This window comes from Cydia pomonella, chromosome 2 (genome assembly GCF_033807575.1).
Source record: "Cydia pomonella isolate Wapato2018A chromosome 2, ilCydPomo1, whole genome shotgun sequence".
NCBI classification, from domain to species: Eukaryota; Metazoa; Arthropoda; class Insecta; order Lepidoptera; family Tortricidae; genus Cydia; species Cydia pomonella.
Genome location: NC_084704.1, coordinates 12900564 through 12920552, shown reverse-complemented (window position 1 = coordinate 12920552; position 19989 = coordinate 12900564). Strand labels below are relative to the sequence as shown.

The 19989-nt window shown below is 39.0% G+C and overlaps 1 protein-coding gene across 7 annotated transcripts in view; it reads left to right on the top strand.

Annotated features, from left to right (window-relative positions):
- LOC133534417 (protein unc-79 homolog) overlaps positions 1-19989 on the top strand; it is a 35250-nt gene continuing 15261 nt past the window's right edge. For 2 of the 7 annotated variants that reach the window (XM_061873520.1, XM_061873521.1), the window contains exons 1-25: positions 5-320; positions 2947-3066; positions 3471-3632; positions 3810-3980; positions 4287-4379; positions 4568-4753; positions 4905-5064; positions 5236-5308; positions 5428-5510; positions 5684-5815; positions 6242-6367; positions 7553-7674; positions 8045-8234; positions 8877-8976; positions 9139-9294; positions 10172-10274; positions 13123-13253; positions 13454-13559; positions 13696-13811; positions 14083-14226; positions 17128-17208; positions 18159-18296; positions 18837-18989; positions 19346-19482; positions 19666-19848. In XM_061873520.1, the coding sequence (XP_061729504.1) occupies positions 266-320; positions 2947-3066; positions 3471-3632; positions 3810-3980; positions 4287-4379; positions 4568-4753; positions 4905-5064; positions 5236-5308; positions 5428-5510; positions 5684-5815; positions 6242-6367; positions 7553-7674; positions 8045-8234; positions 8877-8976; positions 9139-9294; positions 10172-10274; positions 13123-13253; positions 13454-13559; positions 13696-13811; positions 14083-14226; positions 17128-17208; positions 18159-18296; positions 18837-18989; positions 19346-19482; positions 19666-19848 (3221 nt within the window). In that variant the 5' untranslated portion in view covers positions 5-265. Of the gene's footprint in view, positions 480-2946; positions 3067-3470; positions 3633-3809; positions 3981-4286; positions 4380-4567; positions 4754-4904; positions 5065-5235; positions 5309-5427; positions 5511-5683; positions 5816-6241; positions 6368-7552; positions 7675-8044; positions 8235-8876; positions 8977-9138; positions 9295-10171; positions 10275-13122; positions 13254-13453; positions 13560-13695; positions 13812-14082; positions 14227-17127; positions 17209-18158; positions 18297-18836; positions 18990-19345; positions 19483-19665; positions 19849-19989 lie in introns of all 7 variants that reach the window. The other 5 variants (XM_061873517.1, XM_061873518.1, XM_061873516.1 and 2 more) reach the window with 5 other exon arrangements.

Sequence of the window (19989 nt, the reverse complement as noted above, 5' to 3'; positions counted from 1 at the left end):
ATAGAAAACTAAACGCAGTTGACGTTGTTACTGACATTGACAGTTGACATTGACATTGGGCACGCCTGCGCGTTGCGCAATGCGCGCCGAGAGCAAAACAAAAACAAACTGTTCACTCGATCAATAGCCCGAAAAGAAAGGAAAATCTAGATTCAGGTCTTATCTCTTTCGCCCAAAGTGCTGGAAACTGCACCTGTAGTAGTGTTATCTGTGTTATTGATTGTGCGTTCCAAACTCATGATAACCGACCACGTCCGGCATTTCAATGCAGGGCAGTTTCAAGATACAACTTATAAATATGGGGACGCGGGCGGCGGCTTGTGAGTATTACACTAGACGAGTCGTTTGAATTTTTTTCATTCTAATAAAGCTTGCATGCATTGTCGCGTTTATTTTTCAGAGATTTGAGGAGGTAGAAAGCTTTTTGTGTATAATGCAGACGGTGGGTGAAGTGTGGCCGGAGCCGACGGGGGCGAAAGGTGAGCTGGGGCTTTCGTTGGATTAGCACGACCCCGGCACGATCCGTTAGTAGCAGGGTGTCCACACCATGTTAGTGTTTAGGCTGTAAGGTTCACTTTTTAATTGGTTATTTTTTACGTTACCTACTCTCTGTGTTTAAAGTTGATTAAATTTTAAATTTCGGTTACTGATACTTGTAAACCACACTTACTATATAACCAAACTTATAAATCAGATATCTGGTTACATAACTTAAGTAATTACCTACTTAGTTTTTGTTTAAGCATATTTTAATGTAAAATTATTTTATATTAGTTTCCTTCCAGTGCATATGTAATTATAATATTAATTTTTAGATCATGTATATTTCTTGGTTTTAATGAAATTTAGAATCTATCGGCAAGTTATGTAACAGTAGAAATATATTGTGGACACCCTTAGGTTTTGTGAGCTGTTGCAAGTAGGTGTATCTGACATTATGTCATCCCCAACTACTTCAGATATCTGTTATCCTACTGTCACTGTTGCACCTTTACCAACTCTGATGTTGGTGTAGTAGTAAAGTGTTGTCAGTTACCTTTGACTGTTTGATGTCAATTTTAGATACTTGAGTGTTAAATTACCAGATCATTGATTAAATCATTACTTGATATCAACCAATAATGATGTAGTCATAGTTATTTGTAATGCCAATGGCCAAGGTTTCCACAACTGGTAATTTTGCATGAAGCATAATTATTTGGAGTGTGCTATATAATTAAATATTTGTAAATTTCCTTGTTATGTAAGATTATTATCTACTTATATTGTTAAATTGTGATTTCTATCTCTTCATTTTTTATTTTAGTTCAATTGAAGAATATTTAACAATTTATCAAATTAATGATTTTTTGATTACTGTTTGGAACATTAGTTTTTCATTTGTTAGCCAAGGCATCTACTGCTACCCATAGGCCTCCCCTAAGGATCTTGGGCTCAAGGAATCAATTTTCTCTGTTATTTTTAACACTGTCAATCACATTAATTTGTATCAATGAATGATTTCATCAATGTCCAGCCATTACCTTGTATTTCTGTGCGTCTAAACTATTATCCCTGTGTTTTGTGTGGCTCACCTTTCTTCCACGTAGGTCTAGCTCTAGTAGCCCTCAAGTATTCCTTTACTGATTCAACTGGATATGACCCCTTAGTTTATGCCTAAATAGAATTGTGATGCTGAGTGTGAAAAGTCAGTTTGCACAGAACCTCCAATAGTGTTTGAGGCCCAGTAAGTTCATGTTATTATCTCACTCTCAATAAGCATAAGCGTGAGTGAGATGGATGTGAGGGCCCAGGGCCCAGGAGTGCAGATATCATGTTTTTGATTATTTGTATGTTTGAATAAAAAAAAAGTAATTAATAATTTCCTTCAAACATGATATTGCCGATTTTTAGAAGCAGTCTTCATATTTTCAGCTTTTGAGTTTGTTAAAAAATTCGAAGTGCATTTTAGACCTATATTTGTGATTTTTTTCTATCAAGCGAAAGTCAAAAACTCAGGATTTGTCAAGATAGAGACCCTCGAGAAAGGCCACAAGATTAGTAATTATATTTTTGGCTTTATAAAAACTCCACTGCACCTTAAATAAGCTTATGGCTCTAGCTTTAAATATGCCACATTTGCTATATTCTCAATGCAATCCAAGGTTTATTGGATTAGAATTTGGAATGTATGCATTTATATGTTAATGTACGGATTTCAGATAGGACTTGTTGTCTCAGTAATGGAATGCTCACTGTTTACTGCAGCTTTCATCCTCTAGAATCTGTTGTAAATTTACTTTCTGTATATTGAGAATGGGAATTTCCAATTACGCATTTTCACTGTTAATATACATAATATTTGTTAGAAGTCTTCAAATATGTATGCCTTGGATGATTGTATAGGTACTGTTATAAAATGAATATAATGTAATTTGTGTGATGAAAAAAAAATAAAGTTTAGTATTTTGACCTAAAAGAACTTTAAGTTAGTAAACATTTAGGTTCCTGAAGTAAAGTTCCACATAACGCTTTGTAAGGTTTTTGAATTAATGGAAAACCAACCTTTTGCTCAATTATATTGTAGTTTCTCTCACTTACAGAATTATTGCGCCTCATTATGGTGCTATTTGGAACATACCATAAAATAACATATTCTGGCAAGCCAGCTTTACAGTATAAATTTTTAATTTCGGGCCTTTTTCTACCAATAAAGTAGGATTGCCAGATTATATTCGATGTGTATTGAGATTCAAGTTGCGGTACCTAATAGTTGTCACACCGTCACCGTATCAAACCTGCATGAGTGGGATATCTGCCTTACATGTAAATCAATGTTTAACGGTAATTTAAATTTAGTTTTTATAATCAAACTCTTGTGCTAAAATGGTTCCAAATATTCCCACGCGACGGCATACGGTACCATCATTCTTGACACTTGTAATAAGGGCGATTGTGCAATGGCAGTTACAGCGAAGATCCGCAGCCTGTACGACTGCCAGCTGCGGCTGATGCACAACATACAGCCTCTGCCATCAGGGACGGACATCGCTAACACCGTCAAGTACTTCTCACAGACTCTTCTTAGTAAGTAACCTAACAAATGAAACACGTTTCAGTAGTAGGAAAATTGGAATAACTATGATCGGCGCGATGCACCCTCATTGCCGGTTGATGTCGCTGTCGGTTCTCGTCCGAGCCGATTCGATATAAATTGAAGTGTACACTTCTTGAAACGAGTTAGAGTCTCTGCTGACATGTTAAACTGCTGAAGAGATGTTGCGTTTGTATTGCATTATTCTTTTGCCACTTGTAGTAATATTTAAAATGAATAAACCCAGATGGTAATTGATACCCCATTGACTCAGCCTAAATATTTTTTCCACTTAGTTATATTTCTATGTGAATAGCCTTTCAGTTTCTAACTTTATTTTTGTAACGTGATGTTAAAATGTGAGCACTTAGATTTTCAATTATTCGTTGACCTCTAGGCGTGCTAAAAGATGTGCCCCGGTCTCCTCTGGAGATGATCCGAGATGCGGACAACGACGCCGACCGTATGTTCCTGTACCCCAACCTGGATTACAAGGGGTTGTTCAACGCCATCTCGCAGTTGGTGGACTCTGCCCCTCATCTACAGTATGGGATGCAAGGTACGGGCATATAATAGATAAAAGTACTGCGTACAGAATCCTTGCTGTCTAACAAAATTATTTTTTGACAGTGAATCACGTTGTCCCTCTCGTACGCTTAAGTCACATAACACGATCTCTTGCTTGATTATTGACTGTTTTAAATATCTCGTGACTTATTTATGATTTCTATTTCAGCATTCGGCCAAGCAGTCCTCCAATGCCTGGGCTGCCTGCTACCCTTTTTAGAATACGACATGATCGACAATCTTCCCTATCTGGTGGCGTATTGCGTTGCTGTTCTGCCAGTGTCGCTACATCAGGAGATTCTGCATTTGCTCTGCTATTACATACTACCATTTACCATCAGTGAGTGAAAAGTTCTCCAATGCTTTGGCTGCGTGTTTCTCTTTTTAGAATATGGCGTGATCGATACCCTCCTTTACTTGGTGGCAAACTGCGTCGCGGTTCTACTAGTGTTGCTGCATCAGAAGATCCTGCAGTTGCTTTGCTATTACATAATACCGTTTACCATCAGTGAGGTAAACAATATAATACGGGATATCTAATTAATTTCTTATGAAAACTAAGTTAAATACAAAAATATTGACAAACTGCTTCTACTTAAAAATATATTTATATACATATGTAATAAATATAATTATATTTCAACAGCACGCAAGTACTCAGGACAAGAAGAAGAAAGCCAGGCATCACAATCCGTTGCAGCCATCATCATGATGGTCTTCCAACATTCTAACAATCCAGGTACCTACTTAATAAAAAAAAATTATGTATATCTGCAAACAAGTTTTTGCCACATATTACGTTTTCGATACAATCTTTGACGTCGACTTTACTTTCCATTAAGATTTGAAAAATCCTCGAGAAGAAGCAGCGATTACATATTGAAGCTTTGAGTTAGTAAAAATAAACTTTGATTGTATTATTCTCAGCACATCATTGCCAGCTCTTAGAATGCCTGATGTCGCGGAAGAGCACCGTGGTAAAGGACGTGCTCTGCGTGATAGCGTACGGAACATGGGGCGCTCGCGTATCGGCCGCCAAGCTGCTGTTCTACTACTGGCCGCCATTCGACGCCAAGCTCTTCGACAGGAAGGGGCTGCTCTGCAAGTTCTCTAGTAAGTTTAATTCCTTATGCTTTTTCACAAATGAGGAGAAGCAAGCAAGATTTTTATTAAATTGTCGATATAGTATCTATTTCCTTTACCGCCAATCTTAGGTAATGATTGAAATGGAAAGACACTTAAACGTTTATTTTCTGATACACAGATGATTTGGTCCCATTCGCTTGTCAGCGCGACATGTGCCCAAGCAACGGCACCGCGGAGGCGGCTAAAGTTTGCTTGGACCATTGCATCAGCGTCACCTTTGCCAGCGACAGTCCCCCGCCACTGTATCTCTGCATCGAGTGCGCCAATGAGATCCACAGGTTAGTATAAGACATACAATTTGCACATTCACAACCTACCGTCTCTCCAATAAAGCAGCAGATATACAAAATTTCGGTTAGGTATATGTATGTTCTAGGTTGTTCTATACTTTAAAACTCATGATGTCAGTTTGTGAATGCTAGTTCCTACAATCTTGTTCTATTTTACAGGGAGCACCCTAATCAAAACTTCTTGGACATCTTACATCCTCAGCAACAAGTCTCCATGGTTTGCGAAAATAAGGTATGATTCTTAGTTTTGTATTGACAGGTACATTGAATTGGTTTGTATTTTGCAAATTACTCGATTGACAGTAGAATACATGTAGAATATATTGTAATATTATTATAACTTGTTTCCAGAACTGTCGCTCTACAGATAAATCGGCTTATTCCATCTGCTTTTCGAACGAATGTGCCAATTATAATGGAATGCACCCAATAAGGTCAGATCCTGTCTCTTAAAACTTGAATGACTTATTTTACTCGTATTTCCTACCTGTTTAAAAAAAGTGGCTGTGACATAATCGGACAGACAGACGGACATGACGAATCTATAAGGGTTCCGTTTTTTGCCATTTGGCTACGGAACCCTAACAACAACCTTTTCTGACTACAGGTACTGCCAGCAGTGCCACGGCAACCGCCACAACAGTCGTCGCGGAGGAGACCATGTAGTTCACACACGCCTTCCTCCAGCCTGGCACATGGACTCTGACATGCAGACCAACCTTGTGGAAGCCATCATCAGGTACACTACAAATATATGCACCCTCCCCAGGTTAACACACCACTTGTACTGTAATCACACTCCCGTAGGGTCTGTATACTTATGTATACGGCAAGAGACAAGTGTCTTTTAGGAGTTTAGTTATTAAATAAATATTTTGTCCGTCGAAATTATTCAATTGATTAAACATATTTTATAGTACTTATGATGCTACTTTCCCGCCTACTAAAATTTTAAGGGCCATATGTACCTACTGTAAAACGTTGTACACTACACGTGCGAACAGGTAATTCGCAACTTGTGTCGATTTATTTATCGATAAGTTATCACCACTCGTTGCGAAGTTCCTACGTTTTCGCACTTGTATCGTAAATAACTATTGTAGAGCCTGTTTTTGGCAGAAGTTGTTCTACTTTTCTATTACTCAATAATTACTTTATTTGACAGCCTACTCAAAGAAGCAAAGCCGATAAACATGGAGGATCCAGACAGTTCATCGGACCAGCTGAAGCCACCGCTCAGCGTCGACCTTCCCGACCCTATATCTATCGAAGATCGCCAGCTACTCGGCAGGTGAGTGATGTAGATACCGGCCAGCCCAGTGCCAAGTGCATCGAAGAAGTGCATAATGTGACAGTTTTTTTTCCAATCGTGAGTACTGAAAACGAATTTATGTTTCAAAGCGTCATACTGCAAAACTACTCTAATTATTAGAGGTGGTAGAATTATATGGTAGTGTGCGTCAAAGAGTAAAGTAAGTATATAGGTAGTGTGCGTGAATGTATGAAATTGCATTATTTTGCAGTTTTGAAAGATGTTTGATGAAATCTGACACTGTTGAGTTTAAATATGTTTCGATTTAGACGTAATATTTTTTATTGTTTACGCAAGTATCAACACGTCTTAGGAAAATGTTTGGGTTTTGGAAAAAATATTGATAATCCGCAAATTGTGCACAATCACGCCAGCTTTTGGTGGCTAGTCGGCAGGACATCCCTAGACATCCTCCTTAACTGTCGTATGTAACTATACTGTGAACTGTGCGGAAACTTATTAGTTTAGCTGGCCGGAATACGTTCATAGCGATATCACGGCTTCAAATACACACTTTCTGGATTTTCACTTCATTTCACTGAATATATTATACACGGAAATCTGTTAGTAGTAGTTTTACTAGGCAGGCTGACAATTGACACCATTTCATTTTTATAAAACCTGAAATTTTACATATGATTTGGAAGTATTTTGCTTCCTGAACACTGCAAAGCCTGGTATCGTACTCGTATATCAGTATCCGTTATAATATTCAAATCGTCGTAGAAAAACTGATATCTTATCAAAATTGTTTTAAAACAACAACGGAACAGTTTAAAACATTGAAAATAGCCGGGTCCACACAGAGCGAGCATACGCGCGAAGCGAGGAAATTGCCTCGCGCGTATGCCCGCTCTGTGTGGACCCGGCTAATGACAGACAACGTCAGATTAATTAAGTCAAGTTTTTTTTTCTATCGAGATAAGACCTAGCTTCTAGCGTAGAACTGGAGTTACGCCATTTAATAATAAGTAGACATTCAAAAAATTTTAATAAATTAAATACAAATCCTAATGGAAAAAATAAACTATTAGCGTATTCCTCGTTTCACTTGAAATGTAGAGAACCAATGAAATTATAAGGTCAGAAAATTGAAATGTTGTCAATTGACAATTCAGCTCTGAATTAAGATGAGGCAGTAGTTAATAAAACTGTTGTCTGTAGGTATGGCGTGTGGTTAATGGTAGGGCTGTGCACGCCCAACCCCGACACGCCGGACGAGATCCTGGGCCGCCTGCTCTCCGTGCTGTTCCACTGGTTTCACGTCACCTCCTTCTCTTATACAGGTGACATTTAAATACAATCTTTATTAACGATTCGTAGTAGATAAACCAAACGATTCGTATTAAGTACGGCTGTGATTATTTTTAACCGTATTATTTTAACCATTTAATATATGACAAAATATCACTCAAATTAGACCTTCAAGTTTTACCACAAGGCTTTTAAAAACTGCTTGTTCTTGTTCATCAACAGAAGAAAAGTTACAAATTTATAAGAACCTCTAAATGATAAAAAAAAAAGTACTTGGATTCGGGGGTCGAACTTAGGTTATAAAATTTAGGGAATCTTACTGCTAATTTTAGTCTATTTTTTTTCTTCTGTTCATACAACAATCTATCATTTTTTAACATATTTTATGTGACTGTACTGCAGGGGAGTTAGCAAACTTGGTAGAGAAGCTAAAGAACGAGCACGTCTGCCCCTGGCTGCGAGACATCGCGGCCTCCCACCGCGCCGTGCTCGTGGCGTGTCTGCTGCCGCACCCGCCGCACTACATGCGCCAAGCCGGCCACTGGGACAACCTGGCCACCAAGACACACCATCTTAAGGACGGGCTTAACAGGTCTGTCATTAGGAGGCCATAGTGTTTATAAAAGTTGACCAACTTGGTAAACCTGCCTAAAAAGCGAGCACCTATGCCCCTGCCTGCGAGACATCGCGGCTTCCCACCGCGCTATGCTCTTGGCGTGTCTACTCCCGCACCCGCCGCACTACATGCGGCAAGCCGGGCATTGGGACAACCTGGCTACAAAGACACACCATCTTAAGGACGGACTTAACAGGTTGGTTGGCTGTCATTATATGTATAAGTGAATCTTGACGGTTTAGATATCTAAATATTTCGGCGCCATTTGACTGTAATAAAAAAGATTCTCGTCTTAGGATTGTATTCCACCTGTCCAATTAGTGAAATGTGAGATGCAAATACTCATTGGACCAAGACATTGGACAGGTGGAATAAGATCCCTACTTATTGTTTTCATAGCCCCCTCGATACCGGTATCTTCAGAAGTACTACTCTCGGTCCGATTCGAACTTTAAGATAAGTCAAACATTAGGTCTAGAAGTTTTCTTCAAACAAAAACGTCACTTGACATATCTGATCCATATCGTATCTAGACCTAATATTTGACGTATCTAAAGTTCGAATAGGCCCGTCTAAAAGATAACATTTCTGAAAGTTGATTAATGTTGTTGATTGCAGGCTCTACTGCTTGATTCCATATGGCATCATCACGCAGTCCATATGGGACTACATCATGCCCGCGTGGATGGAAGCCATTTGCTCCGACGTGCCTGAAAAGGTAATACAATCGGCTTCACTTACAAACCGTCCCTAATAAAGTATTTGTGAGCTTTCAGACACAAGGATCGTCTTTAGGTTGTAAATTGTGCTTACATCAAAAAGGGAATCGACGAAGCTTTTGTGCATCAGTGAGTAGGCTTAAATACCACTTTTATTTCAGGAGCTAATCGAGTTGAAAGTTCCTGTTGCCAAGATCCTAGAACCTGATGGTGCTATGCTGGGCTTGGACGAGCGCAACCTGTACAACTTCGCTGTACTGCGCGTCAGTGACACGCCCTCGCCCGAGACAGTCCTTCCCGTGTTGGAGTGGTTCCAGGTAAATAATATGTCAAACTGCTAGTTTCGCTACGCGTTAGCAGTATCAGCATAACTCTGTCAAAGAACTCTGCAATTGGTTGTAAATAAAATGTGTGAAGTCTAAGATAAAACCATGACCCCGAGTTTGACAGCTAGAGAAGACAGAGCTATACTAGGCCACATGTTTTGTGGTAGTTGAATTGTTATTTCGAAGCACGAGTTTTTCTTGAACTTTACATATCAAATCAATACATATTTGCCCGAGAGAAATAACTTCAGAGCAGACTAGATGCTTGGTACGAGCAGTGAGGTGGAATAAGATGGTGAATGGCTTTAAGTCAAAACTCCGGAGCCCTTCACAGCAGTTCACACTGTAGTAGCAGTGCAAAAAAAACCTTTCGTTTCTTGTGTCAATACTAGGGTTTTATGTATACACATTAGGCCATGTAACTAAAGCCAATAATATCTGTAATGGTGGAAAGTTCATTGTTTTTTTTTTAATACTACGTCGGTGGCAAACAAGCATACGGCCCGCCTGATGGTAAGCAGTCTCCGTAGCCTATGTACGCTGGCAACTCCAGAGGAGTTACATGCGCGTTGCCGACCCTAACCCCCTCGATCCCCTCGTTGAGCTCTGGCAACCTTACTCACCGGCAGAAACACAACACTATGAGCTAAATAACACTAGACCCTAGTCTAGTGTTATTTGGCTGCGGATTTCTGTAAGGTGGAGGTACTTCCCCAGTTGGGCTCCGCTCTAGATCTGGAATGACATCCGCTATGCTGTGCCCTACCACACAAAGCGAGATGACATTCACAATGCCCATACCTCTCTTGTGGACGTAGTTTAAGGACGTACCCGGGTCCGACTTGTGTTAATTGTACTTTGTTCCCAGACTATTTCGATGCTGGAAGTGAAGATCCCACTGTCGCAGCTATTCGACTTGTTCAGCCACTGCGTCATCAATCTTCCTGAAAAGATCTTCAAGCCTCCAATGGGTACGTACAGTATAGGCCTTCGATATGAAATGCATCAAATAGGATTAATAGGGGATCGGACTGGCTAAAACTAACTGGCTTTTAGTCAAATCAGTATCTTTAATGAGACGAAATGTCAAAACGATTCCTTAGTATGAATTAGGGCTCCTGATATCCGTGATACACGCCGATCCGTAGCTACGGGTTCTTAAGCCCGGCGGTACTAAGATCACGAATTTCACGAACACGGCAAGGTACGTACCTCGTACCTGCGTTCGCGTGCGGATTCACGTGACACGCCGTGACCGTGACACGCCATGATACGTAGCCCGTACCTGCGTTCGTGCGCGGAGCTTCGGGCTCGGTTCCGTTGGATAGGCACTTATCGCACGTCTCGTAGGTTCGACACGCCCGGGAGAAAAATAAATAAGGACTAGGTATTATTGAATTGAGTTACCACTTAGTATATTGAATACGGGACGTACATCGGACAAACATTTACGTGTGAATTAAACTTAAATTGTATTTTTGCATCGATTTGAATATAATGGTTATATCTAAATAATTTATGGGGTTATTCTGTTTTTTGTATAACCAGCTATTGATTTTAGTCAAAACTAGTGACCTGCTCGTTGCATTGCACTAATATAAATATAAGGTGTAAAACTCCCTAGTAAGTATCATTATAAAATTATGAACTTAAGCAACGCTGTGCTACTGGTTGTCAAAGTCAAAGAATATAACGTAGCCTAAATATAAACAAGGCAATCCTAATCCAAAGAAACAAAAGGGTAAATTTCTGCAAATCTTTGGTAGGTATGATAAAGATAATACAGGTAAACAAATTCAACAAAAACACATGTACGGGGCCACGGAAAAAAAAGTACGCAGCTGCAGTACTTATCAGTTTCGGACTTTCGGCACATTAAAGAGTACTGTTTTGTTTCTAGATTGAAGGTAATAATGACATATTATTGTTAGAGTGTTTTATTGTATGACTAACAAGCTAAGCCAACATACCGGGTTTTTTTGTAGATAATAAGTGCAGTTGCACGTGCAGACAAAGATAATAAGATTTGCGAGCGACTTATTAAAATGAAACAAACCATATACATAAGTAGCTGTGGGCTTTACCTTTTGTTCGTGAAGTTGAAAGAAGTGACCGCGATGTTTTGTTTTACAAATTCGTGGTATTTTTTATTTAATCTGGAGGGGGCAGTTTAGAATTTTGAACTCGCATTCATTGTCATTAGTTACTCCTGACATCACAGTTGGTCTTCAAGTTTTAATTTAGCCGTGATTTTAAAGTTATTTTTGTTGTTGTTTCGTAATTATTTTTTTTGTTATTGTTAGTGTATGATTAGTGTTACTCTAATGGTGTGTTTAAACTATTAACAATGAAGAGAAGTTGGGTGTGGAGATATGCCACCAGAGTAGGGTTGCCAGATCGAAAGGCGCTATTATCGGGAAAAGATATCAATTTTTCGGGATTTTGGGACTGAAGTCGGGAAAAAAAACGTTCAAATAGTAATTGTATTAATAACAACGATATTTTACATTATTGGCACTACGTCAGCTGCTCTGCCCATAGACGTTTTTATATAAAAATAATATAAATTCTTTGAGATCTTGAACAAATAAAAAAAAATGTCTTCTCATTATCTACCTATACTATCATACTTATACTTATTAGGTATCAATAATCAACCAAATTTATGGAAATAATTTATTTCTTAGCTTGCCACATGTATTTTATATTACTTTTGACCGATTTTACCATTTCTTGGCCTTTTTCGCTATTTAAGCTAGACTTGAAAGTCATGCAGTTTTCGTCAAAGTTGAGTCGAATCATTAATTCGGCTTTAATTAGATCCATTCCCATTCTATTCCTTTCTTTTGTGTAGAGGTAAGGCAAACGCGCTCCCGCCCCGCACCGCACCCCTCTCTCGCCACGCGCGCCCCGCGCGCGCGCAGTCAGACGCCCTTGACGCGGGTCGCTCGCTCGTTCGCTCGGCGACAGTTCGGAACTTGAAATTATTGTTTTATTATAACGTGAAGCTGTTTTTCGGGACAGTCTTCACTTCGTCGGGAATCGGGAACACATGCTAAAAATCGGGAGAATCCCGCCAAATCCCGACCATCTGGCAACCCTACACGAGAGTCGGAGATACAGCTTTATGTACCTTGTGCAATGATCGCACAAATAATGAGTTTTCCTGTCGTATTATTTGTCGTATTTTAGCAACCCGTTTATTAAAGTAGCTATTCATTGTAATCAATGTTTGGTTCTTTTCATTTATTACTCATTAATATTTAAAAGGCCTTACTAATGGAAATAAATTTTAATTCAAAAGTAATGAAACGGAATTAGAGCTTTGAATAAAAAACTCACGATACATTTTTATTCGTAGCTCTTAGAGACCGCATCGTATCTTCACTCAACGTCGCGGGCGGACCGAACCGGCGTGTTCTTAAGATACGTGAAGCCGTGATCACGCCTACACGGATTTACACGGATTCACGTACCCTAATTTCACGTAGCCGAATGTCACGTGCGGAACGGACCATAAAACCGTTGCCGTGAAACACGAAACCGGGCGCACGGCTACGGGTTCACGAATCACGGACACGACCGCGAGCCCTAGTATGAATCAAGTTTGCATGAATGGCCAGCATATGACAAGTTGGAGTCAAAATATTTTTTTTTATATAGTAGTTTTTCGAATATTTGTTTTATTTATTAATGTTAAGTATTATTATTGGATTCCCTGTGGTTTAAATCCGGTTTTTGTATTTACGTGTGTGTAACTGCCCATACATTATGTTCAGCCTATTGTATTGATTTTATGCCATGATCCATTATTTTTAGCTGGCAGCAAGAGTAAGGAGGACCCAGAGTGTCCGGAAATGAACGAGAAGGATACTAAAGAGAAAGAAGACTCGCTGCGCCCACAGAATCTTACGTGCTGCATACTCATGCTGGACATATTGCTGAAACAGGTATACTTAATTCATTGAATAAAAATATAAGCAAATTACTCACTCACACTTATAAATCGTCTACTCTGCATAAATTAAAACTGATTTTACAGATATTATCTCGAGTTCTGTTCTATTTAACGATGCATGATGTAAAATGGATTTTTAGCATTTGGAAGGGCGTAATCCCTTTTTTACTAATTTAAAATATTTTCCAATAGATGGAGCTCCAGCAACGACGCATCAACATACAAAATGTCAGCAGCGAAGCTACAAAGTTGCTCCGTTTGATGTTGAAGTCCAGTCAGAGCAATACCATAGAACATGGTGAGATTTTTCGCGATTTCTATAATTTTATTTCAGGGAAGAATAATTTCTTCGTATCCCTTATTCGGAATATGTCTGAGTGTAGTATTTTTAGGATGCAAATTTTATTTAATAAACGTAAATGTTTGTTCCTTAGCCCGTTGCCTGTCCGAGGGAGCGTGTTCGTATTGCGAGGCGGCGGCGTTGTGGCATCAGCTTGCCGTGCAGCTGGTGCGGGCTCTGGTCCCGGACAAGCCCAAGCCGCAACCCACGGTATGTGCATATTTTATGCCGTCTTAAATCAATGTAACGTAAAATACAGTTTAAAATTTGACAATAGTGCCTAGACACGTTTTGGGGTTAATATTGATTGCAACACCGTGCTATTTAAAAAATACCAATAACAGACAACACAAAAAATGTTCTCTTACTCCTTACGTGTAGTTTTTAAACCGGACCTATTCCTAGAAATATTACTGGAGAGACTAGATTCCGCTTGCCTGGTATAAATGTTCGGGCGTCACTGTAACGCTGTTACTGGTAGCCCCCCACAGAAGAGTCGTGGCTGGACAAGAAGGAGGACGAGCGCAGCAAGTCCGGCACGCCGGCCGCTCCCGACGCGCTGCTGTCGGTCGCGCACCCGCTCGACAAGAGCTCCGTTGGAGGCGTGCTGGTGCATATGCCGCATGTGCGTATTTATTGTTATCGTTACTTCATGGATAGGTTGTATGTTACTTACACTTTTTTTTACACACAATGAGGGTTTTCGAGAACTTATGCGCTTTGCAAGATGACTATTTCCAGATAGATATCGAAATATATTTGTGTTACTTGGTCTTTAATTCTTACTACATGTACAGTCAGCTGCGCAATTGCATGGAGAAATTATGAATGAATTCATTGATTGTCTCCATGTACTTTTACGGCTGATGGTACAGCGAATTAGTAAACGGGATGTTTCATTTTATTTTAAACTGTTTACTCACGTATCATTTAATCGAATAATGGACATGTTTCCGTTTTGACACGTCGCGCGTTCGATCTCTAGGGACTAATGTTCAAGATTTTTTCTTTGTCCATTCCGTTGCTATTTTGATTGGGGCTTGTGCACAAATCACGCGAGGTTTTTTCGGCTACTTTTTTGACCCTCCCCCCTTCCTTGGTGATATTTGGTGAGGTTCTTGGGTAACTCCCGTCCCCCACATAACCTCACGTGTATTTTTATTTTATTTTTTCATTCGACCTAATTTTAAGATAGAATAAATCTTGTTTATACTCGCTATTTTGAAGTGCCAAGTGAAGATTTATGTTTAACGAAACCGAGAAAAAGTATGTGGTAGTATGTGATTTTTTCGTGAGCCCCTTCCCCCCCTATCGAACCTCGCGTGATTTGTGCACAAGCCCTGGACGGATGACGGTATCAGAAGTGATGGTATAAAAATATATAGACATGTTCGAGAAATTGTTTTCTCCTATTAGAATCGACTAAGCTCGTGATTCTGAGTAGAAAAAACGTTACATAATTTAAAAAAAGTAGCGTAGACAACTTAAAATAGCCCAAACATATCTGCGAGAAAACCCTCATTGAGACCCAATAATATAAAAAAAAGAGTTAGTTAAAAGTTATAAATTTTACATCATGTTGAGGAAACTATTCTCGATTAAAATAACATCGTCTAAATAAAAGTGAACTGTAGGCTAAGTCAAGGCTTCATCATGGCTTGTTAGTCGGGCTCAGTGACCGTCGCTGCATGTACCCGTAGCTCCCGGTGTTTAGCTCATGGATGTGTGTCTATCTGTCTGCGAGATATCTTTTGGGTGACGCATTACAATTATCGTAGGGTTCAACACTATGGGAACCCAAAATACCGTTTTTGTTCCATGGCTCACAGTTTAAGCCGCTAAAGGGTCAACTTAAATCGGATGTAGAGATGGGCCAAATATGGAGTTTGCCGAATTCGAATATTCGGCCGAATGTTCGGTTGAGATCTTACTGAACAGAATATTCGGACGAATTATTCGGTTAATCTATATTATACTAATAAACTATTTGAAAATGATTCAATTACATTAGCAGCTGAAGATGGATTGCTTCCTAGTTAATTCCCTAGAAACAAATTGACTGGCTACTGCTATTACAGTATTCAACCTAATATTCTTGTTAGACCATGTTCCACAAGATTCACAAATCGGTCACCTTCATTAATATTCGTCTCCGACTCGGCCACGATTCCTTCCCTGCTTGGCTAGCCATACCATATCCATCCATATACTATATGATTAATTATGTGAATGTGACCTTGAGGCACCCCTGATCACATTTTCTTTAACTGTCCCAATACTCATGCCAGTTTTTATGATTTTCTTCCTGACTATATTCGACGTCCTATTAATATAAATCATATTCTTACTTTGGTTAACACTCCCTTTGTTTATATTCTTGCTAAGTTTATGAAAGATTTTAATACGAGTATCAAACTCTAACCCCTTTCAAACTCTTTTTCCTGTTTGTATATTCAATCTTCCCCTAAGATTGAAAAAAAATGATCATGGCAATTGGCTCATCATCATCACTCTCTATTAATTTATGTAAGCCCCTTTTTCCTTTTTTTATCCCTATCAACTATTAACACGGACTGAATTAAGACCTGCAACCGAACTTCTGCATCCGACAACCTTGACGCTGGCAAAATTGTCCCAATAGATAGATGCCATAAGATCTAAAAACTGAACTGAATCTACATATATCTTTCCATTTAGTTAAAGCAATGGCGCATACATCTGAAGTTCGACAAGCTATTTAAAGCAGGACAAGCGAGCAATAGGTATAATAAGATTAAGAAAGTACCCTGGTTTGACTCAAGTTGCCTTGAAGGATGTCTCGTAGAGTTAGGATCTGCGGTATTGTATCTTTGCGTCATTAATGAAACGTAGATTAAATGTTATCTTCTATCTTATTTTATAAAAGGTACTAGGTAAATGACGCGGCCAGAGGTATTAAGTCTAAAAACACTTACATTACACTGAATTATAATAAACACAACTTGTTAGTTAAAAAATAAGTTTAACAAATATACTCAATGCCGATATCAAATGTGGAATGTATTTTTTTTATTTCGGCTCACGAAGTTCGTTAGTTCAAGTTCGTAAATTTTCCCTCTTCAGACTTACGACATCTGGCCAGCAATTTCATTACTATTTCCCTCTTACATATCTCTGTCTCTACATTTGATTTTCTCTTCCCTTTCCAGTACAAAATACCCAAAAAGGGTTGTGCTTTTTAGTATTTATCGTTGCTACAACAAAACTAACCAATATTTAAATGTCTAATAAAACTATTTTTTGACAGTGCCCCAGGTACTGTGATGAAAACTGTTAATAGTATGACATCAATAGGGTTAAAAAAGGGGAACTTTTTTATAATTAAGTGGCTGTGTCTTCTCCAGGAACTTCTCTTGAAGTGAAGATGTTGAAATCGCAAGTATTTAATGTGTATGAATTAGCTACACATTGCTGTTGAGTTGTAGCAACAAAGTACTATAAAGTAGCCGATTTTTGGAGTTGAATGTATGTCTATATAGATGTATAGTTTGTTCATTTCATGCAACTGTCACTCATAAGCGACGTCGATTCGGAAGCGACCCTGACTAAGTCGTCAGCCGACACGCAAGTATGTTCTTCCCTGCTCTTGTTTGTCATTGTGTGCTTTATGTGTGAAGGAATAAGGTCTTTGTCGCAGTGGTGAATCTATTTAAATTCAAGTATCTGCAACATATACAATATTTCTTAAACCCTAACGACTTCATTGGGCTATTTACCTATATGTTAAAGAATCACTTCAATTAGTTAAAATTTTATATTCCTTTTGTAGTTAACTTGGCCTTTATTCTTGCCGACACTGACTTGCACACTGATGTTATTAATACGAGTATAGAGTAATGTTTTAAGTTCAATTAAGTTTTTATTCTCATTTAATGTCATACATCTGTTTTTTTATTAGCTTAAAATATTTAACCTACCTTGCTTATTTTTGTTTTGTATAGTAGCTATGGATATGGCGTAATATTAAGAAATAAACCTACAGAATAAAGCACAAAAATGTAGTACATAAATTTAATTTCATTTGCTTTAATTATTGTTTTAAACAATAAAAATATTTGTTAAGTTAGGTTTTGTTCATACTAACGAGTACGTTAATTCTTTTTTGAGAAAGTATCATGTAATCTATACTAATTTACTAAATGAATAAACATGTCAAAACAGATGTTACCGTAATAGACCGACTACGCTAACTTTGCACAAAGAATTGCCATGAAAACCAGCGTGACGTGGTCCGAGTCTTACTATTGGCAGTGTTACAGAAGTCTACCTAAATTGTACAGTTACGTCTGAAAGTATCGATACGAACAAAGTACCAAAATATGTATATACGACCTTATAGACGACCTTAATGTGTATATACGATATTATGGTGTATATTTTTGGCACTTTATCGTCCGTATCTATATTTTCAGACGTGACCGTACCTTCCTAAATAATGCTTTTGTATGTACTTGGTGAAGATTTTCCGGATTTACTGTTCCAGGCATCAGTTTCTATTTTGAGAGCTCTATGTTATAGATAATGACAGCGACCGTGGAGACGATCACTGAGCAACTGGATATGGCGACGAGTCTGCCGGCGACAGACGCTCCGCCCATGGCCACGGCTCATACCATCACTTTGACGGACACCGACGTTGCTACCGCTACAGCTGATGTAAGTGTACGTGAGTAGTTAGCGCGATTAGGAAATAGAGTTACGGTGTGATAACCTCACACAGAATTACATAGAAAGGAGTTCTTAAATAGTAAATTGCAAGGCTGGTAGCTGCGGGATCGATGTCAATTATTTCAATCGAGGTATTTTGGCGTTCGAAAGAAGTGAGGGTTTCAATAGTGCGATACAGATGTTCATTATCCCACCAAAAACATTTCATGTAAAATGTGGGGGATGATGGGTTGATTGATGTAACTTAATGTATTTCATATGTTCCATAACGACATCTTATCCTGTGAATTTGAGTTCTCTGGTGTTATCTGGGACGAAGCTGTTAGGGTTTGCAACTGAGACGAAACGGTTCGAGAAAAGTTAGGTAGTGGCCCGGCTTTTTTTTGTTCGTCTTGGCCTCGTCGTAACAGATTCGTTATAGTCGCAGCCCTCAAAATACACCTAATAATTTCTGAAAAACTGGTTATGGAGTTATCAAAATTGTATTCTTCATTAACTGCCAGTCCAATAAATGTACACCTTTCTCAGGTATCCACACCTAACTTATTGGGAGACCACGAAGCAATGGCGGAATCAGTTGAGGAAGATATGACCAACTTCTGGCCGACGTCTGCTGGAAAATTTCACTTCTGTATTGACGAGCTGCCCCAGGAGTTGCAGTACATACACCAGCTGTTGCAGGTTAGATAGGATCTGATCACAGGTGTTTTAGATTCAGTTTATAGTTTGAACGTCCAGCGCAAAATATATATTCCAAAATTAGCACTAAATAAACCAGGTTAAATGCAATACATTCGAAGAATTTTTATACAATATTTCATTACAAAATTATCATTTGTTCCAAAACGTTTTTTTAAATCAATAACCGTCTAATTTCCAAAAGGTTCACGTATCACATAGATGATTATGAGATTGATGTTTAAAAAGTAGGCGCAGAAACACTGCTTAAATAATGTTTTGTTAAAAATAGATAAGTTTCTTATCTACTGAACATGCACATGCCTTATTGAACTAAAACACTGTGACTTTCTGTACAGGAACTGAAAAGCACGTCCCATCCAAATGTGTTGTACCACCTGCTGCAGTGCTTGCAGGTATTGGTTCTGAACGCTGACGCTCTCTCCGAACACAGAGGGTTCTTGATCTGGTGCCAGGAGAACCTGCTTATTGACAAGTAAGTGGTGGTTCACTAATCACATATCGCTATGTTGGTTTTAAATATTAATGTTTAGAATTTTATATAGTAAATCATGAAGACGTGGTTGTAAATCTTGTAATTGAAGGATTTTACACGAAGGCCTGAAACGGCCTTTGCGATGTATTTGGACGCGAGCAGTATCACAATATTTTTTTACAGCCTGTGGAGCGTATGCGACGCATCTCACTCGGCCATCTGCTCCGTGGCCGTGCCGGTGCTGCTGCACTGCTGCACGCTGGCCGGCGGCGGCGACGTGTTCTGCGCGCTCGTGCGCGACCAGTTCCACCACAGGGACGCGCGCGTGCGCTTCCGCGCGCTCGAGAAGGTCACCGTCATCATCAGGTGAACGAACATTGCCATCTAGTAAAGTGAAAAACAATCAGATCACAATCAAGTGACGTCATAGTCATTGCCTAGTGAAGAAACAAATGAAATAATGTGTAGCACTCCGGAGTAGTGGCGGCATTAGTTTTTACGACAAAT